The sequence below is a fragment of the Mustela nivalis genome (assembly GCF_964662115.1).
Source record: "Mustela nivalis genome assembly, chromosome: 10".
Lineage (NCBI taxonomy): Eukaryota > Metazoa > Chordata > Mammalia > Carnivora > Mustelidae > Mustela > Mustela nivalis.
In genome coordinates, this window is record NC_139029.1 from 53,439,026 (window position 1) to 53,457,711 (window position 18,686).

An 18,686-nucleotide genomic window follows, 5' to 3' on the forward strand; every position below is an offset into this window, starting at 1 on the left:
ATCTAAGTATTAACTTACTTTTCTTTAGAAAGTACAGTTTAAGTATACCTCAGAGCCCTAGAATTTGCATACCAGCTGCATCCAAGTTGGGACAGATGACCATTAATATACCTGATATAATCTTACCGTGTAGTTAGTATCATTCAGGTTCCAGTAGCTTCACACTTGCGGGTTTTTTTGTTTTTTTAAAACCTTTTAATACCTGTTGGCTCCTTCCACGTAATACTAGTGCTCTAAAGGCATACTTAAATATGCCATAGTTTAAATATCCAATACATAATATTTACACTTTGTATGCAACTCCCTAATGGCACAATAAAATTTTTCTATTTCAGTGCAAACACCTCTAGCAACTAGAAAAATAATAAAATCAGAATGAGTACTTAATATTCTCCCTCCAAACCCATGCCCTGAAATAAGCCCCAAATATATTTACAACCCTAGAGATTATGTGTCATGCTTACATGTTCAAAATAAAACTGAGTAAATAAACTAGATACAGAATGCCTATTGCACATTTTAAAATCTTTCCTCATTCCACACAGGTCTCCAAAAACTAAACTAAAAAAGTAACTAGATTCCAATTATTTCAATGCAAGCTGGAAATGTCTTAAGTACCAACTCTGGCATTACTCCCATGTAAAAGCATCAAGATAAATATTGACTAGAACATTAAATCAGCCACCACTATTATTTAAAGATACGTATTAAAGGATTTTTAGTATTTTATCATGTGTTTAAAAAAAGAGAGGCATTCAGTATGATTAACCTTCACACTCCATATGTGATCTGCTAAGAAAAATGCCAATTGCCTTGTCAGTCCTTGAAATTCTTTTTTTTTTTTTAAATTCATTTTACAAGTTAAAAATTCAACTTTCTAATTTTTGTAGGTTTCATCCCTTCCAAAAGTGATCCAATGTCCTGGTTTAACTAAAACCCCACAAAGGCAAAATCTAAATCTAAGGGGCGGGGGGGAATGAAACGTGATCATTATCTTGGGGGTACACACACAGGTCAGAAAACACGTGACGATAAATGGGCTCCTATTTGATTGTTTTCATGACTTTTAAGAAGTGAGCATGAAAATAAAATCTTTATTTTCAGTTATTACCCACCAATAAGAGAAAGTTAGGTTCACAGTTTTAGCTCTTGACACAAAGTGAACTAGGAGGCAAATTTACATCCATCAGATACAACTAATGGACCAACTTTTTAAAGTTCAGGCTATCTTGAAAGCTTGCAACATACCAGATATTGCTGTATTCTCTAGTGACAGAATGCCAGCAATGGCTGACACTAAGTAGAACTTGTGATGTGTTTTTAATAGGAGGTGTTTTCTATATGTTGCTAAAAATCAAGGTTTACATACATGTTACATGTCCAGAAACAAGGTAAGATACTCAAAAGTCTAACCACAATGATTTCAGAGCGTGTATGTTGCAATCTCAAGAGGGGTCAATAGTCCATATGGACTAAATTAATACTTGCCTCTGGGTAGCAGGTATGTTTGTAAATATAAAATTATATTAGACATTAGCACCAGTGCAGAACATGCTCAGCATCATAAGATCCAAACACCAGCACGAAAGTTTATCCATCATTAAAAACCAATTACCTCCTCCCTAAGACGTCAAACTAGCAGGTAACTAGATTAATAAATCTAATCCAAATGAATAACTCTTGTACTGTACAATTTCTCTTTTAGAAGTAAATGGGAGAATGAATCAGCTAAATAGGAGATATTTTATGATTTAAGATCTTCAATATTTCAAAACTGGACATTACCATACACAGGTAGAAAATACTGAGTTACAGAAGATCTTTGAAACTGTACATGAAAATTCCTTTCCTGTTTACTTATGAATGTGGCATAAGATTAAAATAAAAAAATCCCAGAAAATCTGTTTGTTGATAATTCTCCATGTTATGTTTTAGTAAGTGGTGATGCCCCTGTTCAAGGAACCCATTAACCTAATTTTCTAATGGAGGAAGAGGTAAAAAATACTTATCACTTTATGTGGAACAGTTATCTATCAACTCAAGACCCAACTTAACATTAATATAGGAAATTCAGAAACAGTAAGATTTTTGGTTTATATTTCATGGACGGTGCTGCTGTTCCAACCTTATAAAGTAAAGCTGTCTGCTTTCCAAATTCCAAAAATTAACATACTCCCCCATCTTACCATACAAACCAGTGCCCTTTGGTTTCTTTAGAAAAAGGAAGGGTTAAAGGGTTGTTGATTATGGAAGTACAATTTTGATTTGGGACCTTCCATACACACATATCATACTGAGTGGCTAGATGCTTATTTTACATAACAGTTTAAATATTATGCAGTAGCCAAATCAACTTGTTCCACCCACCCTTTGGAGGGGGGAAAAAACCCAACCCCCATGAAACTACTTCACTTGGTAGAATGTGTATCAACAATAAGTAGCTTAAACTTCCACCAATAAGGTGTCTAGTCTGGTTTTTAAAATGGGAAAGCCACACATTGTAAAAGTAAATATACTTGAAATTGTGTCAATTATAAATTTGAACCTAATGAACCATGCAGGAGCAAGGGTTAATAAACCAATGTGCTTTGAATTTGTTCAAGTACTGATATTTCTGTATATAAAGATTTAGCATATATAACAGCTATCATGAGAAGTGAAAAAAGATTTTCCCCAGAAATGAAAATATTAAAACTAAGTTAAAATACATAAAGTAGTATTAGTATTCCACACAGCATAAAATTTGACAAATCAAAGTTTACATGACCCAGCTGACCATGTGTGAAAATGCAAAGCAGGTATTAAAACTGATATTATGTCCAATATTTAAAACCAGTTTGTAATTGGGAGAACATCTAAATCCTTAATTAAAAAACACAAATGAAGTGAAAGCTTTAAACTGGTACACACTGTTCACACCTATATTTCAAGTTTGGAAATGCATATTTGCAAGCAGCAATACAAAAGTATTCATGAAGAATGCATAATCTCTGAAAATTATGAAAACATCCCTGCTACCAATACATTTCTAAATACAAAACTGACTACCATATTGTTACTTCTGTGTAGCGAGAGAAGTTCATTTTCAAAACAGATAAAATTCAGTCTTTAGGTGTGAATGGTATGAATGACAGTCTTTTTTTTTTTTTTTAAATTCTTAAGTCGTTTGGGATCCTTAAGCATGCAAAACCTCAGATGGGAGGGTCCACAAAGGAACCAGGGTTGTCTTATGGCATCCAGTTACGCCAGAGCTGGGAATGCCTCAGGGTCATCTACATCAGGAGCAGAAGCACTTGACTGAAAAAGAAAGAAATCAAAATTAACAATTCTCCAATCTTGGATTTCCATGTCTACATTTACACACATAACTCTAAAATACTAAGTAAAAATGTGTCAAAGCTTTACTGTTACAGATCAGAACAGGACTGTAATTATTTGCAACAAGCTTTGTCCTGAGTGTCTATCAAGACCTATTCCTTAATAACATGGGTTTAGTTTCCTAATAAATCACATAAAGAGATCCACATGGGATATATATATATGATTCTTTGCTTACTATTTTATTCTCCTCAGTTGCTAAATAAGAATGGCCTCAGTTTGAAAGCAGGCTAAGAAACCTATTACATGATTCACTCATCAATACTAGAAAGGGACCCAACTCCTACTTACAAAGAGTAACAGCAAAAACATACTTAAAGATCTACATACACAAAGACCCTTTCAAAAACCCGATTTTCAGAGGAAGAAAAAGAAGTCAGCACCCCATTATTATTGGCAACCATAAAATCTGTATTAAGCTACCACTATAATCAAACACTGACAGACTCAATCAAGCACGTAGGTTCCCAATTTGCCTCATCAGGTGTTGACAATTCAGGAGGACATCACTGTTTCCTAGCCAAACCACAAGAGATAATGAACTAACCTAACCCAGAAGTTACTGCTAATACTTTAATAGTATCTGGTCCTTAACAGTATGTACTTTGGTATCAGATCAGAATTCATATTTATCAATTACTAGGGCTTCTATAAAAATATTTAAGAACCTGTTTTGTGTCATACACATGATACAAGGTATTAAATTATAAAAGTAGGACAAAAATGAACCAGCTCTCACACTGTAGTTAAAAAAAGTTTTTTTTAAATCAAGAAAAAATACATGCCTAAAATCATCCAATTAGTGTCACACAATTATGGACCCAAATGCTATCCTGAGACTAAAAGAGCAGGAGAGTCAAGGCAAAGAAAGTAGTTGGAATTTCAAGTAGACCTCAGCCAAAGCCAAAAGTTTATTTGGTTCCCTATAACTCAATTTCCTCTTCTATAAAATGGAGATGTCAATGTACTAACAACAATTAAATGTCACAATACATAAAATACCTAGCACAGCACCATGACCAGCACCTAGTAAGTACTCAATAAACACCTGGTAAATACTCTGTAAACAGTGATAAGTGTAACTTTACTGGAGCACTGTTCAATTAAGTGCCTTAAGCAAAAATATAGCCTAAAATGTATTTTCTTCAAGGTATATCTATTTCCTTTCCCTTTTAATCCTATCCCCAAAAAGATCTAGGGCACTCATTTACCGAAAGAGGTCCTCGAATTACTTCAAAAAGTGAAAGAATTCTTAAAAATTACCTTGTCGGTTCTGCTGCCACGGTTTGGACGTCCACCACGCCCACGGCCACCTCGTCCTCCCCTGCCACCACGTCCTGGGCGGCCAAGGTCTCCAAAATTGATCTCCAGCTGAGACGTTATATCATTTGCTGGCTTCCGGAAATGATGGTCCATAACTGAATCTTCAGCATGAGCCTAAGAATTTAAGAGCAGGCCATGGGATGATTTATAGGAAAACAACACTGCAAATTTCTAAATAATGAACTTTCTCTTAAAAAGACTAAAAATCTAATCTGCACTTCATGTGAACAAATAAATCAGCAAATGATAATTTTAAAAAATGCCAATGCCACTACAGTTAATATGTAACGCTTAGGGATCAGCTATAGTCATCTTAGAGTAAGAACCCTTTGACTTTTAACTTTATAAACTACAGTTCATACTGGCAAGTCTTGAATAAAGGTATAAAATCGGGGCGCCTGGGTGGCTCAGCGGGTTGAGCCGCTGCCTTCGGCTCAGGTCATGATCCCACGGTCCTGGGATTGGGCCCCACATCGGGCTCTCTGCTCAGCAGGGAGCCTGCTTCCTCCTCTCCCTCTCTGCCTGCCTGCCTGCTTGTCATCTCTCTCTGTCAAATAAATAAATAAAAAATCTTAAAAAAAAAAAAATAAAATAAAGGTATAAAATCAAACAACACAAGTGGCTGGGCCCCATCTGAAACCTACTGAATCATAATCTTTAGAAGTGAGGTTTGGGGGCACCTGGGTGGCTCAGTGGGTTAAAGCCGCTGCCTTCAGCTCAGGTCATGATCCCAGGGTCCTGAGATCGAGCCCATATCGGGCTCTCTGCTCAGCAGGGAGCCTGCTTCTTCCTCTCTCTCTGCCTGCCTCTCTGCCTACTTGTGATCTCTGCCTGTCAAATAAATAAATAAAATCTTAAAAAAAAAAAAAGAAGAAGAAGAAGAAGAAGTGAGGTTTGGGAAAGTACATTTTAAATGTGTCCGTCAGGTAGATTCCAATATGAACCCTTGATGAAGACCTATGGATAGATGGAATGGGAGGTGTCTACTGATGATTAATACTGACTCACTTTTTTTTTTCCTTTAAATACTGAATCACTTTTTAAGTTTTAAAGAAAACTCACTCTGTACTCTTCCCAAGTATTACTTGGGAAAATTAGGTATAAACTTCTCAGAATGCTTTTCGGTTCATGTACAACTACTCTGTGTTCTTTCCTATAAACTGGAAAATGACAGACTCAAGTGAAATGTTTTTAACTTTATATCAAGGAGCCTTGAAAAGCCAAGCACAAAAAATGCAAGTCTTAAATATAGACAGGTAACCTTAAAGTCAACATGTCTGTGAAATCCAAATCCTCCTTTGTATTTATATATAAGGTATACCACCCACTCTGTAAAAAACAAAACAAAACAAAACAAAGCCAGACAATTTTACGCAGCTGAATTCTTAATTTCTTCCTGTATGTTTGGGATGAATAGGTTTTAAATTCTTCTAATTGATAACTTTTCTTACACTACTTTAAAGTATGTTTTAGTTTTTCTAAATACTGGTATAATCCTTTTCTGAAGGACAATAAACATTTTGTTCTTTCTAAATCTTGTAACACTACATCTGTTAATAACTATCCCTTAAAGTACCAATATAAATTTTGTATTTATATCTATGTTTTTAACCCTTTAATCATCTACTATCCAAACTAATTGTCATTCTTCAGTGCTAGGCAACTTAAAGGCAGTAAAAGGTTCTTCTTAAGAGAACAATTTAAAATTAATGTTTAAATGTAAATCCACAAAACCACTAGCAAATTGAAATCAATTATATATACTAATTAATTTTTAAACATTTGCTATTGCAAGGCAACAGTATCAATTCATTAATTAGAATCGTTTTATAAGTTTATAGAGCACAGAACCAAAAAAACCTAGTTGATAAACTATACTGCGGAAACACCTCAAAGTTTTTACTACAGTAATACAGAGGACATTTGGATGTTCAGGGAACATCTCTTTAAGGCAGCAAATAAATGTGCATAGTTTTTGCTTTTTCTTCTAGAGCAATGAAATGATATCAGGAAATAAGAGCTCTAGCTTCAGCCCTGTCAATTAACACCATAATTCAATTTTCCATTTCTAAAGTTTCTTATTTTCCCTAATTACTACTTATTGTTTTGAGGATTAGGATATGTAAAAGAAAAAGGGCCCTTAAATATACAACAAACTTGAAGATCTACACAAAGACCAGACCATATATGCCGGTAAGGTCAGATCCGAACAGGTAGCCACATCACAAAGGCTACATGAATCCACACAAAAGGTGGCTTGATAACAAATTATCCTAGTTTCAGTTATTCTCAACCACTTTCACATTTTAATTTCCAAAAATTCCTAATTCTATATATATCATCTTATATAATTATTATTTCTGAAAAGCTCAATGTAAAACTGACTACGTAATCTGATTTTTACAAACTGCATAAAGAGACTTCAGGGTAACTAATGAATTATGTAAAATATATCAGTATTTTGTGCAGCATCTTGTTCTGGAGACTGTTCTGTCAAGACCCAAAAAAGTTACAGATATTTCTATCAAAGGTACCTAAGTAAATCTTTCCCATATTAAGCAGTTTAATCATCAGTACAAATTAACAATCTCCCCAAATGAACTTGCATGGTTTCTTTAATCAGGAATACTCTAACCCAGATACACAACTTTATCTGAAAGAATTACAAAAAAAATAAGCAAAAACATCAAATAAAGCCAAATATTTTTCCCCTCGCAGGACTTGGCCCTTAAGGCAATGTCCCCATTTATATTATTTTATGAGTCAAAGTTGTTTCAAACTTGATTTTATTTCAAAATGTTCCAAGTTTGTTTCACTAATATTTAAGAAAATTAAAATGCAATTATCTCACTGAATCTTATTACAGGTTGCCTTAATTTCAATTTAACTTTATGATTAAAAACTCATACTTGCACAAGCCCTAAATAATATAGCAGTGAGCCATTCCTCTACCTGCCCAAGGGACTGTTATCAAATCAGAAACCAGAAACATGTCTCTCAAATATTTCACTAGTAAATTAATCTGCTGGTTCTTATAAGACATCAGCCCTCAGAAAGGATAGCATCATTTACTGAAAAGTCTTGATCACTATAAATGACAAAGTTTGAAAACTGTTTTCATTGATGAAGCCATTCTTTTAGGTTTGGGTAAACCACATGAAAATGCTTACCTTTCAAATAATTCAAAGGCGGGACTTTAAAAAATATCATCATGAAAAGACCTACCTTATTTCAAAAACACTAGTAATTGTATGATATACAACAGACTGCTTTCTAGAAAAAACAAAACCACCACATTAAATATATTCTGGATTGAATGAAAGACTACCTTTCTTGAAATATATGGTAACACAGTTTTTTTTCCCTTTTGAACAATTTATCTACCCCCAAGGATCTTATTTAAAGTTTTTATTTTTTATAAAGATTAACCATGTGATATTTTGAAACAAGTAGTATAAATACAATTCAATACACATCTGAGAATTTCCAAACACCACAAAATGTAATTTTACCTCTTCACTCTTTGACTTATGAAGAACAAATCCCTTCTTCCATTGCCCATCAGCACCTTCATTTGGTTTTCGGATATTAAATTCTACTTTTGCCCGGTCCTTATTTTGAATAGCTTTCCACTCATCCAAAGTCATTTCTTTTGGACCCTCTTCCTTTACTTCTTCAACTTCATTCTCCCTGTGAAAACATACTTGTTTTATAGTTGGTAAGGGGCTGGTAATATAGTAACACATGATTATAAGGAAGAAGAAAATTTTGGCTTGTTGGTAATCTTTAGAGCTTATCCAAGGACAAGAGGATACCAGTCTTCTGTCTTCCAACTGTTAACACATAATTTGGTGGAGGATAGAAATTCCGTGCTTCTTCAATTAGTGAAAGCATGGGTAACAGAAATATACAACTCAACTTCATAAACTATGAAATCAACTATCAGTAATAACAACCTTGAACTGTCTTGATCCAAAATACACATTTCTTAAAACTATACTGCTTTAAAACTGTATTCATGGGGCGCCTGGGTCACGATCCTAGAATCCTGGTATCAAGCATCAAGCCCCTTAACAGGCTCCCTGCTCAGTGGGGAACCTGCTTCTCCTTTTCCAGCATGTGCTTGTGTTCCCTCTCCCACTCTCTCCATCAAATAAATAAATAAATAAATAAATGCTGTGCCCTTATGTGATTAAAATAGTTGACCTAGCTTCTCTTAAAACACTTTTAATTTCTATAATTTCCCACAATATAGAACTTATAACAAATATAGAGGCAGTCATCTAGGATGCCCGTGAGCAACCAAAATTCATACTCTAGAATATAAAAGAACTGTTCCTCTCTCCTTTATCAACTAACACTTAATGGCAAAACAATTTTAAAAGCAAAGTTCCCATAAATCCAAAATCCTGTATACTCCAAACTTTCAAACCAGCCTGCGTATGGGAAGGAGACTGGTGGTTTTCCAAGTACTGGAACCTTCCACAACAGTTTCAATACTTAATACTAAATTAGTTATTTCCAAATAAAATTCTCAGGATATAACTGTTATATATTATTCTTTTCCCTTTTTATAAAAACAAAGCATAGGCCTAGGAATCTATTATTTTAGTCTAATCTCCACATGCAATGGTCACCAAACAACTTGTTTGCTATTTTGGGAGCCCTGCTTCCTTCCAAAGATAGCAGGTGATTCAGTTAGCCTTAGAGCTCAAATATCTCTCTTCCATGCTACTCCTGTTTGACAAATCTTATCTTAAAATTGCCTATACCATGTTTACATTTAATTAATGAGATCTTGGCTATCAATATCAAGTCCAACTCTGTCACTTTAAAAATGAGAAAACTAAGGATCAAGGAAAGGTCCTAGTTATTCCCAAGTCATGACAGAGCCAAGAATAGAACTTGGCATACTTTTACCATGTCATGAAACCACAATACCTATCTTCAAAGGTTGTAAGGATCAAATGAAGAAAATAGAAGTTCTGGGAACTACATATTAAGGGAATTAATCAAAGTTCAGCTTGTGCTTCTTAAATTTATACTTCCACATGCAAGATATAATGCTATATTCAGATTCTCTCTACTCTAGAATAAGACCAGAAACTGCTCTAATGTCATTATCTCAATCTTCTTTAGGCCAAATATCTGCAATTTCATTCCTGGGTCCTGTCAATACATCATTTCCTCTGATAAACTTATAATCTTTGCAAATCACTCTTAAGGTGATCTAAATATAGGCTCTTTATTAAAGGAACAGTTGTGTTGGATGTTGTCAAGTACTCCTGTTACATTAAGGTTCATTTTAGTCGCCCACCATAATTTCATTGTTTACCACTCAAAATTATAATTTCATATTACCCCAAGTTCAACATCACTTAATACCATATGTTTTTATTTACTCTAACTATAAATCAATTATCATTCCTTCTTCCAACAAACCTATGGAATATGACAGAATTACCAATAGTGGTTCACTGTAGGATCAAGCCTTGGAGAAAAAGCAGAAAACCACCCGATTTAAATATGCTCTGATTAAGAATTATAAACCCTATATAATTCCTAGTTAAAAGTCTTTACATCACAATACTACATGACCAGCATGTAATTTCTGCTTGGGCTGACAGATACTAGAGGAAGGCATTAAAGTATTTCTATCTTAAAATTCTTTCATCCCTGAATGAAAACTTCAAAATCAAATCTTATACCTAAAAATTCAGAAAATGGAAAAACTGTATTAAGAAAGCCAGTTAATTAGTAACATATTCTGGCCCTTGCTGTCCTCATACATTTTAAAACATGCCAATAATGCTATGTTCCAACTCTATGTTGATGGAAAAAGAAAAAAAACTTCAGATGGACAAAATATTTTAAAATGGTCACATCTTCTAGTTTTGGAATAAAATTTATATAGTTAAGAGTCCAAAGTACTTTGAACTATGTGTTCTAAATACTACCTTTTATGTCAATCATTCGGTCTAATTTTTAGAAACCCCCAACTTTAGCTTCCAGTTCCCACCTATTCAATGCCTCTGGATAGCCATCATCACCAAGATTATTCATTATAATAATATTAAAAGCATTCACAACTTCTCTAACAAATAGCTAAATAAAATGCAGGACATCTTATTACTATTCTCCATTCTCAGGTTAAATAGTTAATTTTTGTTCTTAAAGTTAACAGATATTACTAAAATACGCGTTTTCCTTATCTTTTCAAAGACAACAATGACAATTTTAAATAGAAATAACCATTTCTATTTTTCAAGCCATTATAGCCCAATATAGGAATGTGTAGAGCAATCTTCTGAATAGATACTATTTGAAGAACTGTTGTACAAGTCTCCTGTTAAAAGCCATAAAATAACAGCATTAGTGCTCGCTTCGGCAGCACATATACAAATAACAGCATTATACATCTATGTTATTTCTCGGTAGAAACCCAAATTGCTTCCAATGCTTATGTACAGTGGCATCACCACTATACATAAACCACTTACTTATTTTCAGTGTCTGCAACTGGGTGCTCTTCACCTTCAGGTGTTTCCTCAGTCACATTAGATTGATCCAAGTCACTGCAATTATAAGATATTTGTTTCTGAATGTATTTTGGGGACTCTCTAAGGAAAAAAAGAAAAAGAAAAGCATCTAGGTCCATTTACATGTAGCTTAAGAATTTCTTATACAATTTTAAAAATCTTCACATTCTGAGTCTTTTCTTACTAAATTTACTTCCCAGTAGACCTCTAAGAAAAAATAATTTAAAAATGCATACTGATCCAAGTTTATAGTTCAAGTACTTTACTCAAAACGTAGCAGGAAAGAGTAGCTTGCTTTAAGACAAACATCACCAGGCTGTCAAATTTTTAATGACCACAAGGGTCAATAGCTATAACAGGAACTATTAAAGACACACAGAAAATGAGTATACCCAAATAACTAAAATGTAAAGTTTCAGGAAAAGTTACATAGCTGTATGGAAAGAAAAACTAACATCACATTTATTTAAATATAGAAAAATCGGTCATGTGACATACTGTACTCAAACCTATCCAACACGCTATTTTAAGGAGTAGCTCTGAGAGCACCTGTTAATGTCCTACAGATAAGTTAAAATATAATAGTTACGGACAAAACTCTAATAAAGCATAAAAATCAATCGTATTTAAATATTATTTATTTTAAAAAATCAGAATACCAACGTTAATTCATCTTTGACAGTTCCCCAGTTGTGAGATCCGCTACCTCCACGTTTATCCTCATGCTTCAGGCCACTGTAATGTGAAAAAGAACTAACAAAACTGAGTTAACATAATACTCTTTAATTCTAGAAATGCAAATTTTGTTATATTAAAGAAGTAGAATCACATGTAAAACTACAATAAAAACCAATATAAGACTTACGATCTATCACTTCCACTATGCCTGTCAAATTCACGTTTGCCACGAGAATCAAATCCATCTCCTCGGCCCATTCCACGTCCACGGCCTCCTCGACCTCTTCCAAGACCACCACGGCCTCGGATGGGCCGATCAATAATCGGTCTGCAACAAATAAAAAATATCGTATATTTCCAAGGTTTCCAGAAAAAACAAAGGGGGAATGGAATGCATCCAAAGGCTCAAATGTAGAAACATATTTATTGGCTAATAACCCAATGGTTCATTAAACACAGGTTTTAGAAAATTCAGAAACAGTCTACTTCGAACCAAGAATCAGAACTGGGAAGCTCCCCCCAAATAGGAAAATTATTTTTGCCTTCTCTAAAAGTTTACTACTAGTGCCTGTACTTTTTTCATGATTATTCATATTATAATCCAGTAAAACCATTACACCTCACCAACACACTTCGAAATTAAAATGAACACATCTAACATGCGTAACACATCTAACACGATAATATGAGTAATCTGTTTTGCTATAAACAATTACCCAACAGGACTTTTCTGCTAACATCTGGGGATACCAAGGAAAAGAAACTGTCCATCAATTCAACTGAAGTGTTCCATTACCAGAAATCCAAGACTGCACACTAAAAATTGTTACGAAAATGTTCACAGTAGAACAATGAATACACTTAGGTATTTCTTGAAAAACTGATAAACGTACCAGCCACATTGCTACCTGGCAAATTACGCCCAATTTATAGATTTGTATTAAAATATGACTCTCTTAAACTGACAAAACATGAAGAGATTTTTAAAAATCTTGCCTATCAACTGAAAATTCTCCTCCTTCACCCTTTTCTTCAAGTGGCTTTTCAAATCGTCGTTCACGAGGTGGTCGCCTTTCTGGTCTCCTATCAATTATTTTCCCTTCACCTTGCAGCTGTTGATCAGGTCTTCTTCCAACACGTCTTATTCCTGAAATGATAAATAACCTGCATAAGCAAATTATTTTTGCAACACAAAAAAAATGGCAGACTATTGAAGACCAAAAAGAAAAAAAAAAGCTAGTTTTTTTCAGTCCAGTAACTAGCACCTGCAGCTGAAAAAGGCCAAAACTATGCCATCTCTAAAAAGTATAACAAAGTACCTGAGAAATTCCTAAAAAGACCATAAACTTGTTTCAAACTTCTGTGTAGCTTGCATAATTATGCCTCCCCCACCAAGCAGTCTCTATAACCAAATTGAAAGTTATCTGAGTAACCATCATTTCTCTCGGGTTTCAAGATGCCAGTCTCTTAATTTAAAATTCTAACTTTTGAGAAATTTTAGTCATGATACATTCTGGCTTTAAAGATACCAAAAGAGATTAACACCAGTAGCCACTCATTAATAATACCCAAGCAAATCAACACACTCACCAAAGAAGGGCCCTCAGAAAAACAGTGAGAACCACTATTTTAAATGATCTGGAGAAAACAGAACTCCAGCAGAGTAAAAAGAGTGACAGTTCTATAAATTGAAAAACTGAAAGGAAAACAAACAGCATTGAGGATTACATCTCCACAGTTTCAAACAACTAATTAACCAGAAGAGTACTATTTTCTTGTATTAGTATATATTCACCTATGTATCCATCCATATCCATACACACAGATTAAAAAAAAAAATACTGCTATGCAACCACTAGGAAATAGTCCAGTTGTTTTATTATAAATGGAGAGCTTTTTTTTTTTTTGCCTTAACAAATATCTTTGTTTCCAAATCTTTAAATCCCCTCCCCACAAACACACATACCCCTTTAAAAACTATTTTTTTCTATTTCCTTAAATAGAAAAACTATTTTTTTCTATTTAAGAAATAGAAACTTGTGGGGCGCCTGGGTGGCTCAGTGGGTTCCAGCTCATGATCCCAGGGTCCTGGGATCAAGCCCCACATCCCACTCTCTGCTAGGCAGGGAGGCTGCTTCCTCCTCTCTCTCTGCCTGCCTCTCTGTCTACTTATGATCTCTGTCAAATAAATAAATAAATAACCTTTTAAAAAAAATTTTAAAAAAAGGAAATAGAAACTTGTTGCACTAAGTGATGGCTGAAGTATTTAGTGACTTCCCCCAGTATTACTTCTTTCCTGTTAGTGTCACAAAAGTAACCAGTATACATTACTGGCCTCAAGGATAAGTAGATAAATTCATGACTGGAAAATTTCAGGTATGCTCTAACTCCCAAACCATAATTTCTGACAAAGAAAAAAAAAAAGGCTGAGGAATTAGTTTTATAACAAGATCTTAAGCTGATCACTGGTTCTAAGAAAGTGACCATCAGGATACACCCCATCATTCAAATGCTTATAACTAAAGTCAAATAATAAATATCAAACTCTTAAATGAAATTTTAAGGTCCACTCCACATAAACTCTCAGGACAGCCCATAAATGTAAGATCTTAAGGCATCTTAAACAAATGTTGTCACAGGTATAGTGTACTGGGGTGGAGCTATGGGACCAGTCCTTATAATCGTAATATCCAAGCCAAACACACCCGAATGAACAATGGCTTCCTTCCCCACCCAATATCCATTATTATGCTTAGAAAACATAAAAAATTTACTAAATAAACTCACCCAATGGCTGACATTTAAAAATTCAAGTTTCTCTTCATCTATTTACCTGTACTTGCAAACGTCACTTGATTTTCAGTAGATTCCAGGCTTTGAACTAAAAAATTTTAAAACATCTCAGGCTACACTATTAGTGATGTTCTGCGGTGTCAGTTCTCAGATTCTTCAAATGGACAAAACACAAGACACAAAACTCCTATAATATTACCAAAAACATGTATCTAAGATATGCCTAGTATCTGCCAGCACCTATATCCAAAGGCATAAAACACATAATCAGGTAGCAATTCTTCCCACTACATGAAGGTAGGGAGACTTTTCACAGGTCTATCAGTCTCCAATGCCCAAAACATCAACTGACAGGTAGTAGAATATAAAAACAAAATCTTTTTCACTCAACTTTTTCCTGTATTTATAAGCTTATGTTTTATGCAATTTAAGGTTACCAGTACTATGAATTGGTGATCTAAGGAAGACGGTGATAGCTAATATGTAAGTTTACCCAAGGAAAGAATACTGAATGGTAAACTCTGTCCTGGTTATAAATTTATGAAGTAATTCCCTACCACTGCAACTTAAAATACTAGGTTCCAGGTCAAAAGCTTACCTACTTAAAGCTGGGCTTTATGATCAAAACAACTGAGGGGTTTAAACCAGGCTTCACAGTTTGAGCATTCAAAATGGGTGAACACATCTACCTGGTACACTTTAGATGTATACATTAGACTCAATTTTTTCATGCACTTTTTTTGGATTAGCGAGATCAAGAAGGTAAACCTGAGCAAAAACAGTAATACAGGCCTGTGTTCCTTAACGAGGAAATTAATTATTCAACTGTGCTACAGGCTGCTTTAAAACCTAGACGACTGAATTGATATTTGGTCTAAACGATGTATAAAAGGCTTTCCAGCACTCCCAAGTTGTGCTTCTCCCCAACCTGTAATTTTAACACAAGAATGCTTTTGTTTTATTTACCACATAGGTTCTTCATTCCAAGCATTACAGAAGCTCTGTATTAAAAAAAAAAAAAAAAAATCCTAAGCCAAAACCGAACACAATTGCTGTGATTTTTATAATTAGTTGAATGCTGCGGGATTCAACTAAAACTAAGGAGAAACAAGTTTCTTTCAGGAGCACGTGCTAGTAAAAGGTAATTCCAACTTTCAACATAAAAAGGCAACTTTAAAGATCCATAGCTTAAGTCCTACACCTACTTGCTACTGATTACATACACTTTTTATCCTCAACTGTTTTGCTTTTTCATCCACCACAAAAGATCAAACAGAAAGAAAATGTAAAAACCAACCTCCAGACAATCCTGTGAAGTTTACAGTGACCTCTGGTAGCAACTATTACCCGCCAATGAATCCTGACCATGCTTCACGCACATGTAGCGAAAAAGTTACAGACTCAAAAGAGGTCTGCTGTGGCTGAAGTTGTGACAGCCTCTGCACTCAATTCACCACGAGGCCCAAGCTGGGCCACCACATGAAATACTGAGTGCAGGGGGAGGGAGCGGAGATGTTGGGAGAGAGGACGGGCCTCAGGATTTCCTGCAATAACCAGTCTTCGTTCAGAATTCCCGCTTCTGCTTACTACAGTGTAACCAAATTTCTCTTTTCAAAAGGTTAATTCACTTGAGCAAGTTGGTAGTTTCTCATAGTTGAAAGCATGTGGGGCGGACAATAAGGCACATGTGGCATCTGAAACGGTAGCTCACTCCACAGAACCCAGAACTAGCTCAGGTGCAAACTCCGATCCCCAGCTTTTCACTTGGGTACTCCGCGCCATCGTGGGACAAGATGGCAGGGAAGAAGCCAACCGCACCTCAAAGCAGCACGCCAGGGAGAGCTCTGAGCAGGAAGAAGCTCTGGACCCCACGCTTCCCCGTAGCTACAAACGCTTCACTAAGTAGCCAGCCTCCCCGAACCTCGGTCCATGCGCTTGCCCGCCACGGAATCCGGCGGGAAGACAACAATCTCCCAGGATCGCGAACACGCTCAAGGAGCAGCTTATCTCTGGAGCACGCTCCCTCCTCTCAGGAACTGAGGCGGGAAGGGGGTGGCTCCAGGATCCTTGCAGGTGGTTTCAACTTGGGGCTACCACGCTACCAGCACCTTCGCGGGACCTAGCTTTTGTGGTGTGGGGGAAAACCTGAGGAAATCGGCGGCAAAGTCTCCCGCGAACCCTCGGAACTCCAGAAGCAAGTGATAGCCTTAAGTCCCCTCGCTCTTTCCCTCCATCCCGGGTCTCCCCCACCTTCTACCACAGCTTTACCTTCTTTCTTAAGCGCCACGGGCGGCTGCGTCTCCTCTTTCTTGTCAACCACGCCAACGTTGGGGGGCAGCGGGTTCTTGCGGTCTTTCTGGGACTCTTTACGCAGCTGTTTGCCTGCCGCGTTGGAGTTGGTCTGGGCTGCGGCCTGAGCTGCGCTCTTGGCCCCAGGGCCCCCAACGCCGCCCCCGCCGGCTTCTTTTTTCTTGTTCTCTGCTGCCTTCAACACCTCAAAGGGGTCCGATTCGTCGTCAAATAACTGGTCGAATCGGTTGGTGACCACGCAGCCGAAGCCTTCCTGTAAGTGCCCAGGCATGATGGTGGCTCGGCGGCGCGTTCCTCCACGGATTGCAGCGGGCCGCGCCGAGCCAAGAGCGCCTGCTTCAGCTCTTCCCACAAGATGGCCGGGCCGAGAGAGGGGGGCCGTCTTCTCTTCCGGCGCCAGGCGCACATCCGGGAGCGGCCAGCGCCGCACGGCACTATGGGGTATGTAGGCCAGAGTCGCTTCTCTGGAGGCGGTTTCCGGCGCCAAGACTACAATTCCCAGAATACGTGGCGTGACAACTCTTCGCGCGCGCCTAAGAGGCGGGACCTCATAAGGGCGTGGAGTTTGCGAGCTGAGGGCGGGGAAGCGCGATGGTGGGCGGAGTTCTGCCACCTGCTCTTGCCACCCTTAAACTCTCTGGGTCTCACGCTACGCTGAAAACAGGAGAACGTGACCGCGTATTTCGCTCGCGAAAGTGTTCTGTCTTTAGTTTTATTCTCCCCGCCTCCATCCCTGGACTAACTTTCCCCATTTCCCCGGGAAGGTCAAGGTGACTCTAGATCTTACAAGAGGGGACTCGCAAACTTCCAGGGCTGGAGGGCCTCCCGAAGGCAGGTCCCGATCCGTTCCATGTCCCTAGCTGCCCAGGTGCTGGAGTAGCCCTCTTGCAACGCCAATAACGAATCGAGACTTTAGTGTTTAATGTGAGGAGGAATACGCTTTCTCTCGCGGTGACACGAACTCGGTTAGGAGAATTAATCAAAAAGACAAGTTGAACTGTCGCCGGGGAGTACTGCGCGCCTTTCCTAAGTGTTGCGTTGGGTGCTTTAATTGCTGTTAACTCCTAACAGTGCAGCACTAGCTAGACACTGGGCAAGCCACGAAAGGCAGTATTTGTGGGAACATTTTCTGAACTCAATCCAACCGTCCATTAGTGTCCGGCAAACTGAGGATTAGGCGTTAGTAAAATGTGCTCAAGACACATTTTAAAGTATCCGACTGTGCACGGTGCTGAGAGATGCAGTGAGAGGAAGAAAATAGTCATCAAATTAATTGTCATTATTAAAAACACTGATATTAGTTGATAATATTAAAGTCCATTAAGGTAATAGATGTCAGTGCACATTCAAACGTATCTGGTAACACTCTTAAGTGTTTATATCACCGTAATTTTTCAACTTTTTTCTCACATTTACACTAAATAGGAAAATGCATCTCTATGTTCCACGTGGCATGAATAACTTTAATCTCAACAACTTGTTAGATAGGTAGTTTCCTCTTTTTACAGCTGATGAAACCATTTCAGAGGTGAAATTAGTTACCAAGTTCATACCTCTTTAAGTCCTAATGCCAGGGGGTAACCCAGTCTTCTAACCCCACGGTGACACCATTGACATCAACTTTTAGATCCAAACTATACCTTCTGATAGAAGTTAGTCTATTAT

The 18,686-nt window shown here is 36.9% G+C and overlaps 1 protein-coding gene and 1 long non-coding RNA gene across 5 annotated transcripts; one reads left to right on the plus strand and one right to left on the minus strand.

Moving 5' to 3' along the window:
• Nucleotides 1-1,074: 1,074 nt before the first annotated feature.
• Nucleotides 1,075-17,431, minus strand: SERBP1 (SERPINE1 mRNA binding protein 1). 4 transcript variants are annotated; one of them, XM_082686444.1, is made up of 8 exons: nucleotides 16,980-17,431; nucleotides 12,915-13,065; nucleotides 12,106-12,246; nucleotides 11,904-11,975; nucleotides 11,202-11,276; nucleotides 8,214-8,391; nucleotides 4,642-4,815; nucleotides 1,075-3,297 (listed from the first exon to the last, which is right to left on the minus strand). In XM_082686444.1, exons 1-8 carry the CDS (start codon nucleotides 17,290-17,292, stop codon nucleotides 3,241-3,243), a joined length of 1,161 nt encoding a protein of 386 aa, XP_082542570.1. In that variant the 5' UTR covers nucleotides 17,293-17,431; the 3' UTR covers nucleotides 1,075-3,240. The 4 variants fall into 4 exon arrangements, with proteins under 4 accessions (XP_082542570.1, XP_082542568.1, XP_082542569.1 ...); XM_082686442.1 differs by having other exon boundaries at nucleotides 11,202-11,321; XM_082686443.1 differs by having other exon boundaries at nucleotides 11,904-11,993; nucleotides 16,980-17,425.
• On the plus strand, nucleotides 4,814-5,570 carry LOC309842351. Its single transcript, XR_014299617.1, has 2 exons — nucleotides 4,814-5,082; nucleotides 5,299-5,570. It is a non-coding gene; the product is annotated as an uncharacterized lncRNA (long non-coding RNA).
• Nucleotides 17,432-18,686: the final 1,255 nt, after the last annotated feature.